This window comes from Apis mellifera, linkage group LG8, assembly GCF_003254395.2.
Source record: "Apis mellifera strain DH4 linkage group LG8, Amel_HAv3.1, whole genome shotgun sequence".
In the NCBI taxonomy this organism is placed as follows: Eukaryota; Metazoa; Arthropoda; class Insecta; order Hymenoptera; family Apidae; genus Apis; species Apis mellifera.
In genome coordinates this window covers 3,286,598-3,313,187 of record NC_037645.1, presented here as the reverse complement: position 1 = coordinate 3,313,187, position 26,590 = coordinate 3,286,598, and the positions used below count along the sequence as shown (strand labels likewise).

Here is a 26,590-nt window from a genome sequence, read left to right as displayed (position 1 = left end):
TTTGTTTAGAATTAAGAGAGGAGATCAAGTTTAGATTATTTTTTATTATTCCTGCAAAATTCTTGTACAAAAGGATTTCAATATTTGAATCTAGTTTAAGAAAATTTTTTTGTAAGAAAAATCAACGAATCTCTTTTGAAGATTTAAATTACATCTAATCTTGATTTCGATTTCTCTAATTTTAGTGATTATGAATTATTATTAGATCTTTCATTACTAGAATATAGGTTATAAAATTTATATCTTGAAAATTATTATATATTATAAATTTAATGAGATGCCTGAAAGTAGAGGTATTATTTCCCAAATAAAATATCACACAGTTTAACTGCAAATCAGTGTATTATAAAATAATAACTATACAATAAGAAAATTACAAATCGTGTTTCTCGTGGGTGTTCACAACCAGTATCAACAAATGTACAAAACGCTGATCGTCGCAATCCAACCATCTTAAACGCTAGAACGTTTGCCAACAACTGTACAAAAAAAATGTCTTTATCGAAAACAATATCCGCTTCAAACTAAATTATAATCATTGCTAAAAAAAACGTGTCCCTTGCACACAACCAGGCAAGAAGGAACTATTTCTTTCTTTATACAATTTTTTATTCCATTCTCTTCCAAAAAAAAATATACGATCCATAGATCACAAAAGTAGAAATTCTTACACATTATCAAACACGGATCAACACAACGATTTTTTTTTCTAAATTTTAGGTCTAGATTTTAAAAAAAAAATTCCAAATTCACTTGGATCGTCCAATCAATCATGGAATCACACTTTGAAAATTAACAAATTGATTTAACTCAGGTCACGAACACTCTTCGATCCACTTAGCTCGACGTATATCAATCCATAAATCACAAACGAGGAATCGGATCCTTCGTCACGTCCTCGAATATACTTAGGATCGTAGCCTAATAACAATCGATCGTCCTGAAGAATCCTTTAATGCAACCGGAAGTCGGGGTTGGCGTCCCGCCGAGGGCCCGCTACATCCGCCGCGAGCGGCCAGGACCGCAATTACGCGATCATTTTCACCGGTCAACAGCCTTGTAAATCTTCCGGTCCGGTTCCCCGTGGAGGACGCGGCCGTTCCCTCTCTCCCTCCCTCTCTCCCTCCCTCTCTCTCGGAAAAAGGGTAGAAAAAGACGCTGGGAGGATAATTCCTTCGGCAAATGACGCTGTAAATTCTTCCTCGACGCTTGTTCCCCTCTCTGTCCATCTCGATTCTAGGAAGTCACACGTTGTCCCTTATCAATGAACCACGATAGAACTATGTTTATACGATGTAGAAGAGGACAAGCAGGTTCATACACGCTTGATAATTAGTAGACTGGAGGATGTTTACGTATGCGTGTGATGTATAAATATTCGAGGCACGTTGTGATGTCATTAAGATAATTGAAGAATGAATTTTATATATATATATATATTTTTTATTTTGTATAAATATCCTCGGTCTAATAATTGGATTGATCGAATAAGAAGAGTTGGAAATTTTGAGAAATGTATTTCTATGGAACATAAAAAGCTATTGTAACTGTGGATAGAAAAGAGGGAGGACACGTATATTTCCTTTTTCGTCTGTTTAACGATAAAACAAGGGATGATGGAAAATTGTACTCCTACAAGTTCGTACAAACGAAATTCTAACCGTTCCAAAGACCCTCCCTCTCCGATGTTTACTCGTCTTGTTAACGAGTCTGTCGCCGATCCTGTTACGATCCAAGCTTGCTCGATAAAATTAGAGTGTCACTTGCTGGAATCGATCGGGTTGGGGGAAGGGAATTTTATCGAAGCTGCGGATGGAAACTGCCTTTTAAAAAAAACGTTGTTGAGAAACGTGTCGAGAGCGATTCAAGATCTCGATCCCTTTTTCTGCCCTCGGGCGGGATAAAACTCGAGAGCATTTTCAATGTGGTTGATGTTTACGAGCTGTACAAGGATGATTTAGTTTATACACGTTGGAAAGTTTTAAAACGTTCCTCTTCTCGAGAAGAACTGGTTCCTTCCCTCGACTGCCCCCCCTCTTCTTCCTTTTTAATTTTATTCAAATGCATTTTTATTATCCTCGGCGAATAATTATCGTAAACCAACGCCAATTTTTCTCTCCTTTCGAAACTTTCCACCCTCTCCCTTATTCCCTCGATCCTTTAATCCTCCTCAAACATCCCCCTCCTCCTCCAAGATTCATTCGACAAAAAGTAATTCACAAATTCCTCTGGTTTCATCCCCAACATCAACAGACGGTGTTGTAAATCCCTTCCTCCTCCTCGCCGACGTTCGATATCTCGGATTGGGACAAAGCCAGCTTCACGTAACCCCTGTCCTTCTCCCTTGTCCCATTTCTGCCCTCTGGTGGGGGAGGCGGAGGAGGAGGCTTCTCCTCCGGGGATGGCAGGAGAGCGGGAGTCTCGCAGATCTCCGCGTATATCTCCTCGGTCTTTGAGGACGGCGGAGTGGACGGCAGGGGGGTCAAGCTGTCCCTGACCTTGGAGTAAGGTGGATCCATGTCCTGCTGGGTCTGGACCTCGAGCACGCTGGTCGAGACGGATCGTTGCACCTGGTGTCTGGAGGACGGTGCGGACCCCTGGATCAGATTCGCCTCCGACTCGAGGCTCGCGTATCTCTCCGACCTCATGCCGATTTCAGGCCTGACGGCGAACGTGAACGAGGCCGACTTCTTGGCCGGGTTCCTCCCCCCCCTTCCACCCTGGGCTATCCTCGAGATCCGGTCGAGGAAGCCGTGGTGATGATTGTTGCCGCCGCCGCCGCCCGCCGCCGACGTCCGCCCGTTGCTCCGATCCCTGATCGTCGTCCGTTTAATGTGCTCCAACCCCTCCTTCAGACTCTGGAGGATCGGCTTCGCTTCCGGCTTCGACTTGATCTCCTTCAGGTGCAGCTCCTTCAACTGGCCGCCGCTCGTGGAGGCCGGCTTCGGCGGAGCGACCCGCGGCTCCGTCGCCCTCTGGTCCAACGCCCTCCTTCGAAAACGAAAAAGGAAAAGGATTCGAGTGAGAAGTTTCTTACTTTTCAACACTTTCATCTTGATTTCCACAATTGGAGAAAATATCGATAATAATATTCTGTTCTCTTGTTCTCAATTCACCTGCAAGCTGAGAGTAATCGCTGCATCTTGGGCGAGGCGAGGAGGCGAGCCTCGGACGGGCAGCCAAGCCTGGCCCTCTTCACTCGTGGCGCGGTCGGTCCGGTCGCGACCAGCTCGAGGAGTTCGGGCACGGTGGAGTTGGGCAGGGGCCTCTCAGGCATCAAGGGCACCGCGCATCCCAACACTATGGGGCCCCTGGTCGCGCCTTCCAGTTGCATCAGCCCGCTGTAATCTCGGGGCAACGGTATCGGCAAGGGTCCGGCGACCAGTCGTACCTGACACCGTCAAACGAGCTCGAGAAATACTTTCAACCTATTGCTATTACTCCTTGTATTGCTACTTGTTAATATATTATTATCACTTATTGATGTATTATTCTTTTCTTTCTTCGAAAGCTCACCCTTAGAGGAAGGTCCCTTCTGGCGAGCTGGTGAACCCTGTAGAGGACTGCGTCGCTTCCGGTGTCGAGGCTGCCGCTCTGGCAGGTCGCGTAGAACTCCCCTCGCGCGGAAAGGGGCGCGAACAGTTCGTGGCCGTGGGAGTCCAAGCACTGGGCGTACTGGTCTCGTTCCGACGACCTCGAACTCTTGCCCTCCGGCGCGCCGCTCACCACCCCGGAAACGCCGCTCGCCACGGGCGCCCTCCGCGTGTCCTGGAACACTGCGGCCAGTCGGAGCACCTCCCCCGCCCTCACCGTCGTTTTCGTGTAGTGGGCCCTCAGGTTGCCGTTCTCTGAAAACGGAATTTCGATCGATCGATCATCCAAGGAACGAGGTTTGATAAGAGAAATTGAGAAAGAATTAAGTAGATTGTTGTTATTTTGTTGAAAGTCCGTTGTTCCGTATCTCAATCTACAGTCGGCGACAAAGCGCCTCGTTATTCCAATTACCTGTCTCAGTTATCCACGCTATCATTAACAAAACGAGCTTCCACCCATCCGCTCTATTTTACGTTGCTTGGATTAATAAATCTTTTCCAAGAGCAACCAACTTGGCTACCAAGAGCAACCAACAGCCCCTAAGTTAACGTTACAACCCTTTTTATTCTGTTTTGAAACTTGAAACCTGACCTCTTGCACTCTTCTTTCTTTAAACATTATTATTAAAATATTATTACATTATTAAAACATTATTATTATTAAATATTAAATTATTATGCTACGTGTCAAAAGATATTATTACAATTAAAGCGTGATTGCAAGATTTCCATCCGATTAACTTAAATAAATTATTAAATTATTACGCTACGCGTCAAAAGATGTTCAAAATATTATTACAATTAAAGCGTGATTGCAAGATTTCTATCCGATTAACTGAACTTCGACTACTCTTTCCAAATTCGACACAAACATCACGATATGCGAATATATACATATATATATATATATATATACACGTGGAGTGTGGAGTGTGTACACGTATACTGGCGCAGAGAAGGAATGGGCATAGAAACGGCGTTTGCCGCGGCTGTATAATCGTTACGGTGCATAATGGGACGGCGAGGGGGACGCGTACGTTGCGTATCGTAAGAACCCTTGGCGGCTTTCACCGGGCCGCGTGCCTATTACGTTACGTTGCCTACGTTTGAACGGCGCGGGCAAACCGCGGCGGGGCCAGTTCGCATTAACAGACACATTGACATTCGTGTCACGGCCAGTCGCTGCACCCAGGGGAATAATCCGCGCCGCTGCTTACGTGCGTGAGTGCACGCATCGTATATACCGAAGCGGGATGCGTCGTCACGTCCTAGACGAAGGGGGGATAGGGACAATCCTGACTTCGATGCGGCTCCGCGACACGTGGCCCTCCCTTCCCCGAGGGGTTCCTGTTTCCGCGTTTCGAGGATGTTTGTCGACGTGGCGTTTATCCGAATCTTTTCAAATTGCGAATATTGTTATATATCGAATATCGTGAGATTTGAGATTTAAGTTTCGTGGAAGAATTCGTAGAGGATTTGGTAAAATACGAATCTTATTCTTATTCGAATATTGTAAGATTTGAGAATTTAATTCATGGAAGAATTCGAGGGTTTGGCGAAGTATCTTATTCTTATTCGAATATTGTGAGATTTGAGAGTTTAATTCGTGGAAGAATTCGTAGAGGATTTGGTAAAGTATGAATCTTATCCAGGCCAGGTATTTATATTGGAATATTGTGAGATTTGAGAATTTAATTAATGAGAGAATTCGTAGAGGATTTGGTGAATCTTATTTATATTCGAATATTTTGCTCGTTTGAGAATTTAATTAATGGAAGAATTCGTAGAGGATTTGGTAAAGTATGAATCTTATCCAGGCCATCCAGGTATTTATATTCGAATATTGTGAAATTTAATTAATGGAAGAATTCGTAGAGGATTTGGTGAAGTACGAATCTTATCCAGGTATTTATATTCGAATATTGTGAGATTTGAGAATTTAATTAATGGAAGAATTTTTGAGCAAGAGCTTCTAGAATTTTCATATAAGGGAAAAGGATTTATATTTGAATATTGTGAGATATGCACGTTTGAGAATTTAATTAATGGAAGAATTTTTGAGCAAGAGCTTCTAAAATTTTTGTAAAGGCTTTGGTGAAGTACGAATCTTATCCAGGCCAGGTATTTATATTGGAATATTGTGAGATTTGAGAATTTAATTAATGGAAGAATTTTTTAAGAGCTTCTAAATTTTCGTAGAGGGTTTGATGAGGGATGAAAGAATATTTATATTGGAATATTGTGAGATTTGAGAATTTAATTAATGGAAGAATTCATAGAGGGTTTGATGAAGTATGAATCTTATTTATATTGGAATATTGTGAGATTTGAGAATTTAATTAATAGAAGAATTTTTGAGTAAGAGCTTCTAGAATTTTCGTAGAGGGTGAGAGATGAAGAGAATATTATATATATAGGGGATGTTTGTGCTTCTTTCTGAAATATCCACTGTAACATAATTCTCGAAAAGTGTGCAATATCCGTCTCGAATGTGTTAGAGAGTCTCTGGAGTTTAGGGGAGAGGAAAAGGATTATAGTTGGTTGAAAATGATTATGACTTGGCGTCATAACACTTTTATCAATCGTTTTTTAAGCATTAAATCTACGAGCATTATCTGCCATTAAAATAATCATCCGACAGTAGAATCTTTTTCTCAGGACGCCAAACCACTATTAATTCTTTACGACGTCCACTTTCTGTTTTCCTTTTAGCAAACGAAAGTGCAGAAGTTAATCACTTCGTAAACGAGTCATTTCCTCATAAATTTGCTTTTCTTCTTCATTCACCGTTGCATTCACGTAATAAAGCCATTTATTATTCATTCTAAACAAAAGTTACAGCCTCTTTCCGCCCCATGATAGGAAACGCGTTATAACGCAAAACATTCTAATTAATAAAACAGCTTTTCTACAAAACCATTTGCAAATAGCTTATCGTTCGTCGCAATTAAAACATTCACGCATTCGAAAATCTCTCCCTATCGAAATAATATACAGAAATAATAGATATTATTATTATTATTGTTACAGATAATGTATTCGCTTCTTTCGTACAATTCATTCATTGAAAAAAATCAAACTTACCCATTTTGGAGTGCGTCAGAGTGTAGGCTCTCAGAGGTTTGGCAAGGAGAAATGCAGGGACGCCAGCTCGAACCAAGGCACCCACTCTTCGATACACCCTGGCACTTCCGGTACCACTGTTGTTCGAGACAACGGAGAACCAGCCTGCGAGAACAAAATACGTTTCAAACTAACGTTACGTTCGAAAAAATCATCTCGATTCCTTGTTGAAGTAGAAAATAATCTATTAAAATTCACGACAACAAGTCGAGGAGAATCGTTTAATTTTATTCATATCAGTTTTAACAACAAATTTTTCATTCATTGCAGAGAACGTATATAATAATTCCAAGAAATGAAACTTTTGTGAAAAAAATTCAACATCCACGGAACTGGTCATCGATCAATTCGATCGATTTAAACTTTCACGGGGACGAATGAAAATTAGATAGTAATTTTCGCTTTCTCGTGGAGGGGGGAAGGACACGCAAGCGGTGGCATCTGTGTCAGAGGCGAGGCGAGGCGGGGCTTGCTCGTTTTGCAGTGGCGGTTCGTTTAACAAGCTCGCGTGGCTCGTTCCCAGACGGACGTGACAAACGTTACCGTTGCTCCACTTCCACGGATGAAAAAGTATTATACTTTTCTACAATTGTACTTGAAACAATTCTATATTGTTTCAAGAGGAGAGGAACTTTGATAATAACATTTTCGCAAATGAGACAATTTCGCAAAGATTATATATTATTTATTTCATAGAAATATAATTTTGATAAGATGCTTTATATGTATATATAGGGTGTATATTTGCGAAGTATATTTGTGAAACACGTTTGAAGAGGATACTAAAGAAAAATATACTAAAGAAAATGAAGAGTAGAATCATTAGACTCGTAAGACAATTCCTATCTCAAAAGACAAAATGTTCGACTTTCGAAAAGATTTTAATAAAAACATCCATAGATAAAAGAAGTTTCTTCTTTCTTTCAAACGAAGTCCAAATTCCATTTCGACGATTTCTGAAATTAACTGGATTATAATTTACACGTACGAGAGAAGAGAAAGAAGAATGCACTTACCAGGATATAATCGGAGGGATAAAATCGTAATTAGAGGTAGCCGGTTTAAATTTATCGCGAGCCGTTAAGAATTGAACGGCCTCTTTGTCTTTGGGGGCAAGGAGGGAGGGGGTGGTGGACGAGATTGTAATTTAATCTAGCCTGGCGAGCGCGAGCCCCCCGATCGACGATAAATTCCGTCGTTGCTCATAAAACCGGACGTGTTGTATCGGCGATAAAACACCCACGTTAAGATACATTCGTGGAAAGGACGTTTCGAGGAAAGGACGGGAACAACAATCATTGGCGGGACTCGCGCATTAGTACTAGCTGTAAATCAATTCAAGATGGCGGAAATACGATGTAAACCGCTTGCAAATCGATTCAGCGATTTATACGCCCCCATTGTACGTGAAGTCGGGACAACCGGCCGATGTTTTTACATTCGGCTATAAATTATGGGAAGAATCGCGCGTATATCCCTCCAAATCGTCGATAAATTATTAATTTAAGGTTTGGAAGCCGCGCCGGTACGTTATGATGGCGCCCATCTTTTTTTCTCTCTCTTCAATTGGCAATGGAACGATTCTTCTTGTTCTTCTTCTGTTCGTCAATTAACGAGCCTTGAACGAGTATCGTCGAAATAATGAAAAAATTCGAAGAGAAATATTTTTAAGTAATTGATAATCGAGATTCGATAAATAATCGTCGTTTTAACGGTTTAAGTCGATATTAATAAAATTTAATGGACTTATCAATTTTATTTCTTCCGAATAATAAGAATCCGAGAATAAATATTTATGATAATGTAAATTTAAATTATTGAGATAACAGAGAAAGAAGGAAATATTCTGAATTTCAATTGGTGGGATTACAGTTATATGCTTTTAATTAAATTACATCGAGTCGTTGAACAGGCTCGTTAAATTTGGATAAATTTACATGGAAATTACATTAAATTATAATTGTAATTGAAGATATTTCGATTAACGAATAATTATCGTTAATTACGATTAAAATGTTTTATTACTTTCAACAGGAAATCGACAAATGTTTCGACGATTTCTTTTTTGTAATAAGAAAAAGAAAAAAATTCCCTCCTCCGATTTCAAGTCAAACATTAGCTCGAAATCCGTATCCGAGTTATATTTCACGCCGTGGCCCGTTACTTCTCCAAACACAACATCAGAAGAAACGAGAGTACGTGATGATATACATTAATGCATCACCGTTGGAGTTCATTCTATTACGGCTGGCTGGTACTGTTTCGTCATTAATATTCGATTAACCTGTGTCCCGTGAACAATGGAGTCGTGGAGCTCTTCCACTTGGTGGTGGTGTCTCGTGGACCAACTCTCGTGGAGCCACTCTTCTGATTCTTCCTTTTCTCCACAATTTTTACTTCAGTTTTTAGAGAGGAGGAAGAAACACGTTGTTGTATGGAAATTAGAGCCGATATTACGAAATATCGAGGATAAAACACGTTTGATCAATCAGATCATTGGATCACGAATTTATTTTTTTTTTCAAAGTTTGTTAACAAACTTTGGTAAAAGTCATTTCTTGATTCTTCTTATTACAGATAATATAATATAAAAGCTATTAGGAAACGCAGGTGATCGTTAAAAGTGGGATTACACGTGTTCCATTTTTAAAAATTACGCCTTCGAGTTATTCTTTTTCTTTCTTCCCCAATTCCCTAGTATATTACGAAACAGTGTAATATTGGACGCAAAATTGCTTGAAATAAATTGTCCTCGTCGAGCAGTCAATCAAAAGATCAATTATCTTCATCCACATTCTCGTTGAAAAGAAGAAAAAAAAAAATTCGCATAGCTTTCTTTTCTCCATGATACAATGAGGACACGCAACGCCATCTAGAACAGCGTTTCTCAATCATTTCACCACGTGACTCGACATAGTTAATTAGTAATCGCGATCTGAATATTTTCAATAATTTAAAATACCTTGGATATTTGAATAGTGGAACTATTCTTCTATTTTTTTTTAACTCAAAATTGGACACAAACATAATATTATATGTAAAAACAAATGAAGAATAATTAATAAGACACATTTTGTAAATATTGAATTACGTGTATGTAAGGATTGGAAGAAGACGATTTATGATTTGTGATTTGTAACACCTTTCCAAGCGAAGATTTATATTTGAACATTGCCATTTATATTTGTAGTACAAATGTTAGGCGAGAGAAGAGAGTTGGAGATTATCAAAAATGATCCATACATGGAAAGATGCTAAGATCAATTTAGCGATATATTACAAGAGGAAGAATATTTTTCAAAATGGAGTTTTTCAAATACAAATCGAATCACTTTATGTACCCTCTTCAATAAGTTGAGAAACTCTGATCTATAGATAATATCTCTTAATCTCTAGTGCGTACCCACGCACGTGTGTGTATACAAAGTAAGTAAGCAATTACGTTGGACCAGAAATTACGCAAGGAGAGCCCGTATGCTAATCATTCTCGTTGCGAGAAATGAAAAAGAAATCGAGGGTACCACACCGATACTCATTAGGCCGGCCAACACATTGCCAAATACATACCGAACCGAGATTATTCAGATCACTCTCATTATCTCGGAGGTCAGGGCAAGTAAGAATGAATTCCAACGTGGACGACTTTCATCGATGGTTGCGTAACCATCGTTCTTTCTTTTCTTTCCTTCGTCCTTTCCTCTCTCTCCCTTTTGCGTGAACGCACCCTGAGCGTTGTGCATCAGCGTGTAATTGATGCCTCGTTATGAGCAAACGAATTTAGCTACCAAATGAGGCGATGCTTTGCTCATTTCGCTTTTTGGAATCACGTGAAATTGAAAAAGATAATTTTGAACATTTGTCTGGATATTTTAAAGGATAAGATAATTGTGTAATGTATTTCTAATTTATTTAAATATAGAAAGAAATAAAGAAATAGAGACATGACGATTTTGTCGTGTGCGATAGATGGTTATCCGCTCGATAATCAAAGTCAAGTTACGTTCGCCGCGACTAATACTTGGATGGGTGTACGTTTTTTTAAAAACTCCCGTATGATGGAATTTTGGTTATGATTGATAATTCGAAGATGTTTTATAGAATTTCTCTCTCAAATTAATAAATAACATTCGATTTTAATTCATTAAAGACGATATAAAATAAAAATTCTTATCGAAGAAGAGAGAGTCATCGATCCATTTTATGAATAAATCCACTCAATCACGTTATTACGAATAGCACAAAACTTGGATAAAAAAAGTATCATTCTTATATGGAAGCAAATATTTATCCATGATAATTTATCGTCGATCTTTGATCTTATCATTCTTCTAAAATATGTAAGATATTTGCATAAAAAATTAACAAAAAAAAAAAAAAAGAAAAGGAAAAAGAACCAAATTAAAAAATGAAGTTTTCTTCTGATATTGAGTAACAATGAATTTGAAACAAGAAGGAGAAATAGGATTAAATCATATCATCCCCTAGATTTAATCATTTATATTACATCATGTTCATAGAAATTTACTAAAGAGAGAAGGAGAGAGATTGAAGACAAATTGAACACGTCAGAGTGGATGAAAATGAATCATGAAAAGAGTTTTGACATGTTGAAAGTGAAATCTTGAGAATAATTTGAAAATAAAGTTGAATCGAGGACGAAATATAAGATATATATATGAAAAACATGGTTTTATTGGGTGATTTGGATGAAAGAGGAAGAAGTCTGGTTGAATAACGGGTAGTAATATGAAAGGAAGATTGAGATTTGTTGCGGATAATTTCATTTTGATACGAGTTTCGATTCGTGAAAGTGAATTCGAAGAATGAATTCGAAAATTATATTTAATTTTTTTTGATTATGAAATATACAGATTATATTTAATCTTCTTCTTTTTTTTTTAACTTATTAAGAAAATTGAAATATAAATGTTGAAACAACTCGTTCGATAAACACTTTTATCGCAACTTTGATTATTAGAAGATTTCCAAATTTTTCCAACATTACAATTAATACAATTTATCTTCAAGATCAATCAATGATCAGACAATGATCAATCTATGATCGGTTAATGGTCAATAAATAGTCAGACATCGACTTATGATCAAACAATAGCCAATCAGAGGTCAATTTACGACCAAGCATTTTATTAATAGCCAATCAATGGACCAGAGATCAACTCGTGATCACTCCTATTATAACTAACCTATTATCAACCAATGATCGGACAATAGTCGATTCATTTAACCATTCTCACTCCCCAATTACTTGTACATATTTTTTAAAAAGTTTAAAAAAAAGAAAACTATACAAAGAAACTGTAAGACAACCAACAATCAAATACATATATATATCTTAACGTATCCCAGAGCACAAACAACTTTCCAGGTCACGTGTTTTCGCGAAGAAACACTTTCTTGCCAGACGATGTTCCCAAGATCTCAGCCACACATAATAATCAACGCGATATTACCGCGAATCTGATAAACGCATTACGCTATACCGCGGAGGGAGAGCTTCCGCGACTGCAACTTTCGAGACGGGCCTTCTCCTACATCGGCATAGTGGAATTCAAACGGTATTGTAAAGACCAAGCCTCGGTTCCCAAACCTGCCGACTCGGGACCCGAGTCGCACGTAACACCGCCTCGTGAAAGGCGCAATTTTTCGCGATATCGCCCTACTAGGAAGTCGATGAGCGCCTGTTCCAGGAAGATGCGCCGCGTTAACAGAAAAGGAAATTTTTTTTTCGAGACAAAATTGAAATTTCAAAAGTCTCTCCACTAATATGGACATTTCTTCCTCTTCTGGACGAATGGATTCAGATTGTTCTGAACGGTAGTTTTATCGATTATTATTATCGTGATAGAATAATCGGGACGGACATTGTTAATTGAAACGATCGCAACGTTGGATATTAATCATACGTGCAATTTTCTTGGGAAATGGATCTACGTAATATCTAATAACACGAGTAGAAACCCACTTGTCCCACTTTCCAAAGAAGTAGAAACTTGCATCGCTTATCCATCGATCGAAACAAAAGAAAAAGAAAAGAAAAGGAAAAAAAAGAAACGGAGTTGCAAACGTTATACGATAATATATTGTTGCGCGTTTTCGATGTTCACCGGCAGAAAGAAGGAGAGAAAATAAATAAATTTTAATCTAGTTTTTCGTAAGTAACTCGTCGAACGATCTTGTTTGACATTTAACGTTGGTTTTACGGTGCGCTTTCTTGGGTTACAACTCGATGCGCTCGTTTTAGAAAATTATTACGTGGCTTGCATCGTTATATAAACAATGCACGGTACATGTTGAGGAAATGAAAAGTTGATGCGAAAACGTTGCTCGTTCCACGATGATCTCTCTTTCTCTCTCTGAAGCGAGAACCTTGATGGAAATTCAGTGTACGTTTCTTGTATATAATAACAGTAGAAGAATTTTCCATTTATGTATCGAAAGGATAATTAATTGAAAATTTCTATTCGCTGCGAGCTAAAAACATCGTTTCAATGGACTGAATGACACATATAAATATTGTAGAATGATCATCATTTACGATAATATTTAATTACCGTTGAATAAAAATATTAAATTGCGAAAGTAGACTTTTCTGCCCGAAAAATCGAGATAAAAAGTTAAAAATTACGAGGAACGAAAGGTGTGTGCGCCGTTTCATCTCGCGATCCGAGAAAACTTGGTTTCTCCGTCATGGTTCGCGGACCAGAGAAACAAGAAGTCGGTTACCTCGAGCTGGCGCGCCGATACTTTTCCAGTCGAACAGCTGTCATCGAGCGGAGAGTATCGTGAAACGCCTACGCGGCTATCGCTCACCGTGCGTATGCAAAATATAATAGAAATAACGTGTCGTTTGTTCGAGAATGGAGAGCCGAGAAATTTCACGATTTATGAATTTACGTAAAAAAAAAAAAGAGAGAGAGTATCTACGATAATACATATCTGAATGAATATTTGCAGAATAAGGAATGGAGATAAATTGGCGAGAAAATAAAATTATTTAAAACACTGCTAATTAATCGATCTTCCATATTGATCTATTCAACTTCTTTTTATTATTATTCTCCACGATACTCTTCATCGAGCAAAGTCAAACATCAGAACGAATAGATATTGCCAAAACTCGAGCGAACTACTGCAGAAGAAACTCGAGATCATTATTTATATCCTGCTCACATCTTAATAATAATAACAGCCACCAGTCACTTTGATATTTCCTCGTCAAAACTGCATAAAGTCATCAGAGAGGATAAAACCTCTCGCGAATCCCTAATTACTCATCTTCCAATCATCATCATCATCATCATCATCATCATCATCATCACCACCATCACCTACACCATCGCTGCTTGCATCGGTGGAACAACGGTTCCACCAGCCGGCTCAGCGTTCCGTTCATTCTACAAAATCCTTCACGGCTCCTCTAATTGGCCGTAGACTGCGTGCATTATCCGTTGGCCGGGCAACCGACCCGTTAGAACGATCCATTTTACAATTAAAAACGAATTAATCAATCCCGAAGCCCGAGCTACACCGCACAGTTTACGCGGGGCAATCTCGGTTGCATTCGACGTGCACCGTCGCCCTATGCAGTCGCTCGCCACATCTATGCTTCTATCCACGGTTTCCGTCATTTCCAACTCCCGCCTGAATAGTTGCACGTAATAATCACCGGTGCTGAAATAGTTGGCTCGTTTTTCAACCGGGTAACACAACCGTGCCGCGACAGTTATGCACACGGAAGGCACCGATCAACGCAGGAACGAGATCCTATTAGCGATGGGTACGACACCCTCGCGATAATTCCGTGGGAAACGGTTTACTTTGTTATTCGTGTGCTCGGTCGGTAAACAATATCCTTTGCATTTCGTTGCGATCGATCGATTTCGAGGGAGAATTGTTTTTTGAAGAATTTTTAATGTCTTCAAGTGACTGAAAATTTCTCAATCCTTTATGAATTTTATAGATTGGATTCGAAATTTAATGTTTCATTTGAGTATACCAGGAGATATTCATGCACGAAAGAAAATTCATCACGTAACAATTTGCAATTGAATCGATACATCGTCGAATCAATAATACGAAGTTAGTTCGACGAAAAGAATTAAAGAGAATACTTTTTTTAATATCTATTTTTAATTTTCACTTCAAATAATTTCGAAATAACCTATCCATCTATAATAAATTTTACATTTCGCGAAACATAACCTATATCTGTCACCGTGCACGCCTCGAACACACGGGTTTACGAATCTCGGCTCGTCTCGATTCAACGAAAGGAAAAAAAAAATTAATAATAATAGCAATAATAAAGAAAGAAACAATATCCTTATCGCAATCCAATCAAAATCTAGACGACAAATTTTCGCAATCGATCGCTCGCAACATTGACACGATGCACAATCCATTAATCAACCTCGCGATCAGCTTGTTCTAATAAATATCGAATTATATATCTGTTACGTAGGTAGTAATCTCGACTTTCTATCTTGCACGGCGATAGACGTCCGTTCACGATCCTCGTAAAACCTCTTTCGAGCGTACAAACCGGGTCGGGACGAAAAATTAAATCGATCACCCTCGCCCATAGCCGGAGGAGGTTAGGTTAGCTGCGCTTATGCAACCGCGCAGGCGCGCGGTCTTCGATACTTTCGAGAACGCTCGGTGTCTCGGTTCAAGCACAACGATTCAGTTAAATGCTTTCCCTCCTTTCCAACCTCCTTGGGATTACGACCTTGTCCCGGCTCTCTCGTCGAGCCACTCTCGATTTCTTCCGGTCTGGTCGGCCGTCGCTTGTGTCCCTGTTAAGCTTTGGTTACGGTGAATGCGTTTTTCGACCATTTGTCGTTCACGCAGTAGCTACTCTTCGAAGAAATTCGCAAGAATTTGTCGCCTCGCCGGGAAAGAATGCATTCATTCGTTGTAAATTAGATTCAGTTCGATTAATCAAGTCTTTTTTTTAACGAAAGAGATTGATTCGTTCGATAAATTCGAGTGAAATTTTTTGTGAAAATTTTTTGAGGTTATTAATTAACCTGTTTTCAAGCGTTTCGAATTTATTCGTCGGAAAGTAAATTAGGTTAGGTCAAGTTATTCCTTGATGAATTAATCTGATCTGATGAATGATTAGGACAAATAAATTAACTTTTTTAAGAATTTATGAGATGACGATCGTACGCGTTCCATTTTTAAGATCGTGGATGTGTTTTTGATATTTTCACGGATCAAAATGTCAGATCACGAGATGCGAGGCAAATCCATTTCACGTACACGTATAAACTCCATCGAAACTTGAATTACGAAATATTAATCACGAACGGATCTCGAGTTAAAGTTTCGAAAGAAATCAACATGGAGAAATAGAAAAAAATATTGGAGCAATCGTGTGGTAATACACACGCAAGATCACGCGTGAATCAGAATCGACTATAAATCTTGATTTTATATATTTACATTGAGTAATTGCCCTTCTTCAAAAATTTTTCGAAAGTAATCGACACAACCAAGTCGAAACACAACGATTCGATTTTTTCTCGAAAGAATCTCTCGCTCGGTTGGGAGCGTTCCACCATTCTCCAGCCTTGAAATCGTAACCCGAACGATTCCCAGAGCCGCTCTCGGTGATCGCAAGGTTGTGCCGGTAATCAGGAGAATACGATCCTTTCGAGCAAACCGGTCACGAGGACCCGCGAGGTGTTGCATCGCGTCAGAAGAAGCTTTCCTGCGCATTCCCAAAGAAAAGGAACAAAGTGTTCGACAATACGATCGATCAAGCATGGATACGTACGTAACAAAGATTGTCAACGCATTTTTAGACGTACGTTTCACGGTCGAGATAGAATTGTATCGATATATTCTCGTTTGAAACTTTATTTCCACGCGAATATTATATTATTTCGGAGAAAATTTAAATGTCGCGATAATTGTTTCTTTCGGAAACTATTATTTATTATTCCACGCGTAAAAGGGGCATCGCATGCCGTTCTTACCTTCATAGCTCGTGCATAACAGTAAACAACACGCGCATTCATTTATCCAACCGTTTCCTCTCGCACGCGACACGCCCATCGACCTGAACGCCGTCATAAATCAACCACACACATACACATACACATGCACAAAACATCGCAATCCACGAAATTTCCTCGCGTTTATTATAACGAACGAAAAAATACTCTCTACGCGAATCTTTAAAGTGTCTCCGCCATCTTGTTTCTTTTCATCTATTTCGTATCCCCTCCACTCGATATATCGATGTCGCTTCTTTCCATCTAACCTAAACTCGTATCCCCTCCACTCGATATATCGATTCTGCTTCTTTGCATCTAGCCTAAACTCGTATCCTCTCCACTCGATATATCGATGTCGCTTCTTTCCATCTATCCTAAACTCGTATCCCCTCCACTCGATATATCGATTTTGCTTCTTTCCATCTATCCTAAACTCGTATCTTCTCCACTCGATATATCGATTCTGCTTCTTTGCATCTAGCCTAAACTCGTATCCCCTCCACTCGATATCTCGATGTCGCTTCTTTCCATCTATCCTAAACTCGTATCCTTCCATTCGATATATCGATCTCGTTTCTTTCCATCTATCGTAAACTCATATTCCCTCCATTTGCTGTTCTCGATATTCGCGAAGACAAAGATGAAAGAGCAAGTTGCGAGATAGGAACAAAGATACAACAACCCGTAATTAACGCGCACGGGTACCTCTCCCTCCCTCCCTCCTTCGAAGAGGCCGATTATCGTTCACCAGCCACCAGCCAGACCGCTATTACTTCCTCCTACCATCGCCCCTGTTTCCTTTACCGCAGGTCAAGGTCTCGCGCGCCATCTATCGACGCAACGAGTTTAAAGACCCCCTTCAGGAAGGGGGAAGGGGGGAGGGACCAGGAAAAGGTGGCGTTACTGTCGAGTCATGGCCGCGTGAAAAAGGTTGCAATACTCTACGATACTCTCCTCTCAGTTACTGTTACGACGAGCGCGTGTTCCACTGTCACGCTTCATCGCCACCACCGTCGTCCTTTCCTTTCGTGGCTCGTTGGACAGGGATCAGAGAATCTTGAAATCGATCAAAATTGTCATCACCGATCATTTTTATATATTATACCGCATTATAACTCAACCATTGCATAATGGTTATACCATATTATCGAACGATAAAAGTTGTTTAGATTAATAAGATAGTTAAAATCGTGTATATATGATATATTTCTTTGGGAATGAAAAATTATCGAAATTTATTATACGAAGAGGAACCAAGAGTCTTACCATTTATTTATATTCCAATGAATCTATCGATTTTTCTTTTCTTTCCAGTTCATTCTTCCACTTCCTTCCAATCCTCCGGTCGCGTTAAAACCGAGATAACCGCTCGGCAAAAACACCATGTTACATCACGCTCTATTCCACGCTGAACACGCTAACTTGTCGTCTCCACGTATGTATATATATATATACATATACATATATACGCGTGAGCTGGCCAAGTTTCCATTGCGCCCGTGTTCCACAGGGAGCAAAATGAGCGTACACAGGTAGTGGAAAAGCATCAGCCAACGTTTCCAACATCCCATGTGAACAAACTCTGAGCGCGGCTACCGGTCCAGCGAGTCGACTCGATCCGAACGAAACGAGTCCCCGGGACGTGGCTTCCAGGACGCAACAACGATCCGACGTGTATACGACGTGGCTACCGGGCAGAAGGGGATAGAAGAAGAACGGTGCCTCCAGATCACGTAATCTGACTAATCGCTTCCGGTTTCGCGGTGCTCGCTTCCAGTATTTTATATGGCCACGCGAGGCCGTATAACCGATGATGGTGCACCATTGGAAGAGGGTGGGTCCATCGAGGTCAACTGCCCGTTTAACCTCCTGATGCAATGGGTGTGTAGATGTTTGATTTTGTTTGAATTTGGTTTGATATTTTTTTTTATATTGTGTGGCTTGTGTTGTTGCCTGGAAGGGAGCGCCATCTAGTGATAAAAGTGTTTGGAGAGAAGGGAAAGTAACTAGGCTAGTAAAAATAATAGTTCTAAGTAACTAGGCTAGTAAAAATGATCGAAGAATTATTTTCTTAGACAATTTTAGTAACTAGGCTAGTAAAAATGATCGAAGAATTATTTTCTTAGACAATTTTAACTCGAAAAATTCTTTTTCACGATCCTTGAGACGAGTTGAGACGGGGACTAGATGATTCAGTAGGTAACTGTAGTTTCTGAACGATCTCTGATTGTGAATAATCGAGTAACTGTGTCTGAGGAATTGGGTAGCTGAGGATGACTGATTTGTTAGGTTGCAATAGGTGCAATTGGGAAGAGAATTGGGGGAGAATGAATGATCAGCTGGTGATTTCAGCTTGTCCAAAAATGCACATCTTGTTTGATAATCCATCCAAGATGAAAAGAATCTCATCGTTCATATTTCATCTAGATATATGGTCCAGGAAATTTGCTGAAATGTTTCTTATAATTAGAATTACTTTAAAAATTACACACAGTGATAATTATAATTAATAATCAAATCTAAATTTTCATTTTATCGATAAATATTCATGTGTACAATTTTTCCCTTAAAGTTGATTATTTCATCTCGTCATAGAACTTGAACTTAACAGGTGTTCTTGCAAATAGAAGTAAGAGTGATATAGGTGAACGAACCTCTGTATATATATATATATAGCTTCGTGGTAATGGTAATAAAGAAAGCCAGATAGATGACCTTAAATGATCTAATTAACCGGCTGCAGTTACATCAGAGCAATTGGATTAATCAGTTACAGGATGTGATACGTTCACTATTTAACTTTTATAAACGTTAAACTAGTTTTAAAGTCTCGATCAACAATCTTATACATCGGTCAAGAATGTCCAATGTATAATATTGGATGATATTAAACTGTCCAGTTTTATTTTATCTCGTATCTATATATTAATTCACTTCCACTTCATTGCACGTTTTCTATTTGTTGCGGATTTCAAAATTGAAAGTGGTTTGTCACTTTCAGAACACGTGAATAACAAACCTATTAAAATGATAATTTTAAGTTTCTCTCTCTCTTTCTTTTTTCTTCTTCAATTACTAAAAATAACTTTCATTGAGATATCCAACCTGATTATACACTATATTTTATAATTCCAATATTAATTTCATCATTATTCAAATTCATTTATAAAAGCATTCATCTGTCGACGGAAATATGGATAGAAATATAATGAAAAATAAAATTTCTTTCCCACGAATAATTCCCTAAATATAAATATTACAATCTTTGAAAAGATACAAGTTTAAAACGTACAATTCTCGATCCATTTCACTTCATCCGACGCAACCACCACACACTTTGTCCACCACAATTTCAACACCCAAAGTGGCCACTTTCGTGGCGTTCTGGAAAAGCAATCAGAGCGAAAATTACAGGATGCAACGGGAATGCAGTTGCGCTGGTACGCTCCTGACCCGTTTCCCCCGATAGCCAATCCAAAGAGATCTTTCGGCCGGCGATACTCGCTCGTTCCAACTTTACCCACGAGATAGCGCAACGTTGTTACGTGTCATTTTCTATGGGGGAATGCGGGCTTCAGACAGACCCCACCGTGTCTTTTCCTCTCTCTCTCTCTCTCTTCCTTCCCTCCCCCCCTTTTTTGCCCCGTTTTATTTCGTTTTTCAAGCAACTCATGATGATTGTTCCCCGGCTACCGAGCTGCGCTTCGCTTGGGAAACTGTTCATTATCAACGCGTGAAAATGACCGGTTTGGTGCGCGCTGGTCTTTAGCTTTGCTCTCAAAGGAATGGATGGATACATAGTGTCTCTTATTTGCCGTGCTTGTGTTCCCACGAAATTCGAATAGAATGTAAATTGATTCTTTCTTTCTTTTTTTTTTTTTGATTTTATTATTCTAGGCATTTCAAGTAAAAATAGCAATAAGATCGTTGATGATATTTAAGAAGAAAGGAAAAAAATTATTCAGAGTTGAGGCTTTTTTAAAATTTTACTTACTTCAATTTAGAAGAGAATTCTTGGAAAAGAGATTGCATTCGATCTGAAGGGTTAACCTCGATCCATCTCGCATGACGAATATATTATTACACTCGAGGCGAAGTTTCTTACGTTTAATTATACGGTATTAGAACAAGTTGTCTGTCAAATAGTCTGGAACTTTGGAATTGATTACGCTTAATAAATAATATCCAGTGCAATGTATCTGGTACGCAACGAATTTAAATGAATCATTATGAAATCGTGTGACGTAAACGATGGTCCGAATCTTGTTTTTCAATCATTTGTAAAATTCGTGAGAATTGTTTCAAAATCGAATAAACTCGCGGCGGAAATGTTTTGTATTTACAAATCGTCTTAACATTATATCTACATCATTACACGGGTAAAAACAAACCGCACTTTCCCACAAGTCTTAATCCTGGCGAATGGCTTGATTCATAAATCATGGAATAACGCAGATACACGTAATCCGCCGCGAAGAATAATTTCAAAACTCGTTGAAACCTATCGTGCAAATCGACGAAACCAGTTTTTAGAGAAATTGAACGTCTTGCTTTTGAACGTGGTGGAAAGGATAATTTGTCGAGGCCATTTGATAAAATGCTTTTTAAATGAAATATTGCTAAGAGAGAGAGAGAGAGAGAGTGATAAGAAAATTTGGCGTTTAACTTAAAATTTTATTACACACATATGATGATAAGAATATTTCACATCTTTTCGAAATTACAATTCTCGTGAAAATTTTTCGATATCATTTTCTAACCGTGATTATCGTTGCAGGGAAGAATCGAATTGATGATAAATCGGTCAGATGGAATATATATATTTTATTATTCAAGAAATGAATAAATATAATAAAAAAAGAAAAAGGAAGGGAAAGGAGGGTTCTATCGAACAGATGACTAGAGGAAGTGACTTTCTTCGCGGATGTTTGGCAACTGTGAAGCGATTGATTAATTTTAAAATAATGGAAAGTGTTGCAGGAAGGAAGTAACAATGTTTCCTACTCGCGAAAACAATCTGTGTAAGAACTTTCCAACACGGCATACAATTTAACAGTTTCATCGTCTGACGGAATACAACGCAATATTGTTCTCTATTTCTCTCTTCGATCTTCCCTTATTTCATTAACGAATGAAGAAAAAATCATAGATAAAATAATATTATATTTATATTCGTGCAATTAACATTTCTTCATTTCCAGCAAACTACCGCCATCTAGGGAATATCTTGCCAACAACAATTTGCTTCAAGTTAGGTTAGGTGAGCTTGTTGGATCAGATTCACGTACAACAACAGTTTTCCTGATAGACTTGGCTGAAGGGATGAAGAAAATGAAAAAGAAAAAGAATAAGAATAAGAAAAAGAAAAAAATAGAAAAAGAAGATAGTACAATATCTCATATCCACACATCTGGCATAACCTCAAACATGGACGAGGCTGGCAGCGTCGTAAAACACCGAGTAAAACTGTGCGCTTGGGGAAGGAATAAAACAACGATTCTTCCTTCCCTTTCGCGAAGGAGCACGTCCATTTTCCATTCAAAATATATATCCACCTTATGAATTTGCCGCGATAACAATGTATATTCCGGCCAAACCTCTCATGCCTAATCTCATTTCCATACTCCGGACGTTTAGAATAATTTCGAAGGAACGTTGATACGTTCGACGTTTTACGTCCCCCCTTCTCTTCCCTTCCTTTCGATCCCACGGATGGAAGATTCCTCCTATATCCATTGGAAATTGAACTCGTGCACGTGGAATGTTTTCTGGGGAATGATAAGACACCTACGTGCGGGCGAGGAGAGGAACAAAGAGAGGAAGAAAAAGAGGGAGGATGTCGTTTTTCACGGCGTCACCATTCGACGATATCTTTAGAGGTTGGGTTGGTAGAAGCGCGGCTCGGCTAGACCGGACCCTTTTGTTTTATAGCATTGCATCGGGAATCCTGAAAATTATGACTGGTGAAACGAGGCGCTTCGAAGTTCCTTACGGCCACTCAACGTCGCGCCGTTGACGAGGCTGCACTTTGGGTTCAACAACTCTTATATCCACCATGTACAGGGTGGCTCGGTCGAATGGAAGAATTTGGGAGAATTGGCTAAGAATTTGGAGAACGAAGCTACGCTTTGAATTCGATACTTTTGTACCACCGTGTATAGGATGGCTACCATCGAATGGAAGAATTTGGGATGTGTTGGAGCGAAGGATGGAGGACTTGAATGATGATTTAGATAGTTTTATCTTTGGCTACTGAAGGAAGCTACGCCTTGAATTCGATACTTTTGTGTTATCATATATAGGGTGGCTCGATCGAATCCAAGAATTTGTGAATTATGAAGACCTGGATGATGATTTAGATAGTTTTATCTTTAGAAATATCTATTGAACTATATTTTAGATTCAATAGATTTTAGATTCATATATAGGGTGGCACAATCGAATAGAAGAATTTGGAAAGTGTGGATCGTGGAAATTTAGATGATAACGTTTTATCTTTGCAAATGTGTTTTGAACGAAGCTACACTTTGAATTCGATACTTTTGTGTTACCATATATAGGGTGGCTCGATCGAATCCAAGAATTTGTGAATTGTGAAGATGTGGACGATGATTTAGATAGTTTTATCTTTGGAGATGTCTACTGAACGAAGCTATATTTTAGATTCAATAGGTCTTAGATTCATCGTATATAGGGTGGCTCAATCGAATAGGACAATTTGGAAAGTGTGGATCGTGGAAAGTTAGATGATGACGTTTCATCTTCATCTTCATCAGATGTGTACTGAATTATGAATATTATCGACAAAGTTATACTTTGGATTCGATACTTTTGTACCACTATATATAGGGTGACTCGATCGAATGAAAAGATATGGAAGATGTGTACTGAATAAAGCTACACTTTGGATTCTTTGGATACTTTTATTCCACCATATAGGATTGAATAATGATGTAGATATTTTTGGAGATATGCAATTTACACTGAACTGTTGATGATGTTTTATTTTAATGAATTGTAAGAATTCTACTAATTTTGATATTTATTAAAATTGTTAGAGATACAATTAATTGATTTCAAATACTCGTACTGAAATATGCTAATAATCAGAACCTTACCAAGTTCCGTTTCATTTTTTTCTTCTTTCAATTTAATATCGATTTCAATCCTCCAACGCGAGACTTCGAGTGAATTTCCACGCGTTCATTCGACTCTTCATTCTTTTCACTTGGCAGCTTTTAAACGATTTTAATAACAGCCTCGTACAAACAAACATCTTCTGAATGCTATTCTCGTGAAAAGATTGATCCACACCGGGTATAGGCGATAATATGAAGTTATCATTCCTCCGCCTCTTAATAGCCTCGATGAACAGCCTTCTTTTCTTTCCTTTCCTTCCTTTTTTTTTTCTTATTCCCTCGAAAGAGAGAGAGAGAGAGATCTTTGATCATCAATCGTGAGTTACGGTCACAGCTCGAGGCACGATAATCCCACCTCTATCTATCTAACCATTCAATGTATCCCTTCGAACGTGTCAAGCGTTCCTATCATTTCTTTATTGCGAGCCCTCCCTTATCGTTGTTCACCGTGTGTAATGTTAAACTCGCTCTCCTCCTCAATCCGATATACACACGATCCTTTGACCAGATTACTTTCCTCCTTTTTCCCCCTTTTGGAAACGAGAGTGGAGAGAAGAGATTTTAACTCGCGTTTTAAACAAAACTGTGGGACTCGATACAGGATCACTGAATCGAATTTCCATCGTTTATTATCGAGATCTCATTTACTCTCCTTCTTCTTTCAACGCGAAATTCGATTTCTTCTTCTTCTTCAATTTTATCAACTTTATATAAATTTCGAAACTATATAGATGAAAATTTACATTTACGATTCGAATAGAATACGTTTTAATAATTTTAATAATTTTTAAACGGATATCTTTTAACCTAATAATACAAAAATTGTACAAAAATTGTTTAAATATTATTATTTAAGTCGATTAGTATCCATAACTATATAATAAATATAGTTATAATGAAAAATATAGATAAACATCTATAACCATAACAGCTTCGTATTGTAAATATAATAGAATACGTTTTAATAATTTTACTAATTTTTAAACGGATATTTTTTAATCTAATAATACAAAAATTGTACAGAAATTGTTTAAATATTATTATTTAAATCGTATTCTAAATCGATTCGTATCCGCTTATAACTATAACAGTTTCGTATTGTAAATATAATAGAATACGTTTTAATAATTTTACTAATTTTTAAACGGATATTTTTTAATCTAATAATACAAAAATTGTACAGAAATTGTTCAAATATTATTATTTAAATCGTATTCTAAATCGATTCGTATCCGTCTATATAACCATAACAATTTCGTATTGTAAATATAATAGGCGTTCTCGTTTGTAAATACAATAGGCGTTCCTTCCTGAACTCGTGTTTGGAATATTCCACAGTCCGTTCCCGACCGCGAGCCCGAACGTTTCGATCGAATAATAATCGACACAGGATTCTCAATAATTTATCTCGCATACGATCCTCGGCTTTCGATTTATTATCGAGAGAGTTGGAAAATTAATAGAGCGATCAGACGCTCGATATTCGACGTCACGCCTTCTTTGTCCCAGAAAAGGGAGTGGTTATGCTAATGGAACGAACGAAGGGATTTCTTCTGTACTCTCACGCGCGTAAATTATCCCCCAATCTTTTCCATTTCATTCTATTCAAATATATATCGATCTAATTTTACATATAAAATATCACTGATATTTCCGAACTTTCCAAACTCCTCCTCGTCGAAGAAGGAAAACGAAAAAATTCCTCTTATAACGTATTCTTAATAATAATAAGGGGGAGGACAATCAAGTGTAATAACAGTGTTCGAAGTCCCCGGCCGGGGATCCGAGGCTCAAAGTTGTTGCAATTTGTTATTACCGCGTAACAGGGTTATTTATAAAACGACACGTCCCCAATTGTGGACCGAGCACAATTTTCCGCATTTTCTATGCTCGGCTCGCATAGCGGAGCGGGAGTTAAACGTTCCGCCGGAAGCAACGTAATAATACCAACCGAGTTGGGTATCGATAAAGGGCGGCTTCGTGAACGGAAACTTCCAACGTGGAGTGTTTTATTTTACATTCCATTTCTAAGAGGTAACTTTCTCTCTCTTTCTTTTAAATCTTAATTGTTAAGAGAATCGATTTTTTGACAGCGAAGGGAATATTGGAAGAGTTAACTTTCTCTCTTTCTTTTAAATCTTAATTGTTAAGAGAATCGATTTTTTGACAGAGAAGGGAATATCGGAAGGAAGGAAGGAGGGAAGGAGAGAGATAGATTGGGTAGAGGCGAATCGAGGGAGGTGGCGCCATCTGTCGGGCGCGAGTTTTCACGCAGAGAGATATCAATTGCAAGGAAGGAATATTTTTGCGCGCGTTATTGATAACTGAGAGAGAGAGAGAGAGATTTAATTGGCGTGGCCAAGTCGATTTGTAAACTTCATTTGATTTTTAACGCATAAAGATTGTTAATTTACGTTTCATTATACGTTATTAACTTGTATAAAACTTGTAGAATGGGAGAATTTATTGATAATCTTATGATGACATTTTACAACGGGCGTTTCGCAATTAAGATATTAGAATTGCAATTAGTTTTATTACGAAAATTACTTGTTACTTATTAGCAACATGAGAAAAATTTTGATGATTTTTTATGCAAGAGGCGCGTGCAAATCGTGCGTATAAATTTTTTTTTTTTCTTTCCTTTTAAAAAGTAATATCTTTTACCTGTTATTACTACAACGGGTAATGGAGACGTTTAAATATATTT

General features: G+C 38.4%; 1 protein-coding gene across 3 annotated transcripts in view; it reads right to left on the bottom strand.

The window, feature by feature from the left end:
* Positions 1-323: 323 nt before the first annotated feature.
* The window catches only part of LOC100578051, a 42,839-nt gene continuing 16,572 nt past the window's right edge, over positions 324-26,590 (bottom strand). For 2 of the 3 annotated variants that reach the window (XM_006559597.3, XM_003249489.4), the window contains exons 3-6: positions 6,678-6,821; positions 3,517-3,848; positions 3,117-3,391; positions 324-2,991 (exon numbers count right to left, since the gene is read on the bottom strand). In XM_006559597.3, the coding sequence (XP_006559660.2) occupies positions 2,247-2,991; positions 3,117-3,391; positions 3,517-3,848; positions 6,678-6,821 (1,496 nt within the window). In that variant the 3' untranslated portion in view covers positions 324-2,246. Of the gene's footprint in view, positions 2,992-3,116; positions 3,392-3,516; positions 3,849-6,677; positions 6,822-16,720; positions 16,932-26,590 lie in introns of those variants that run through there. The other variant, XM_006559598.3, reaches the window with a different exon arrangement.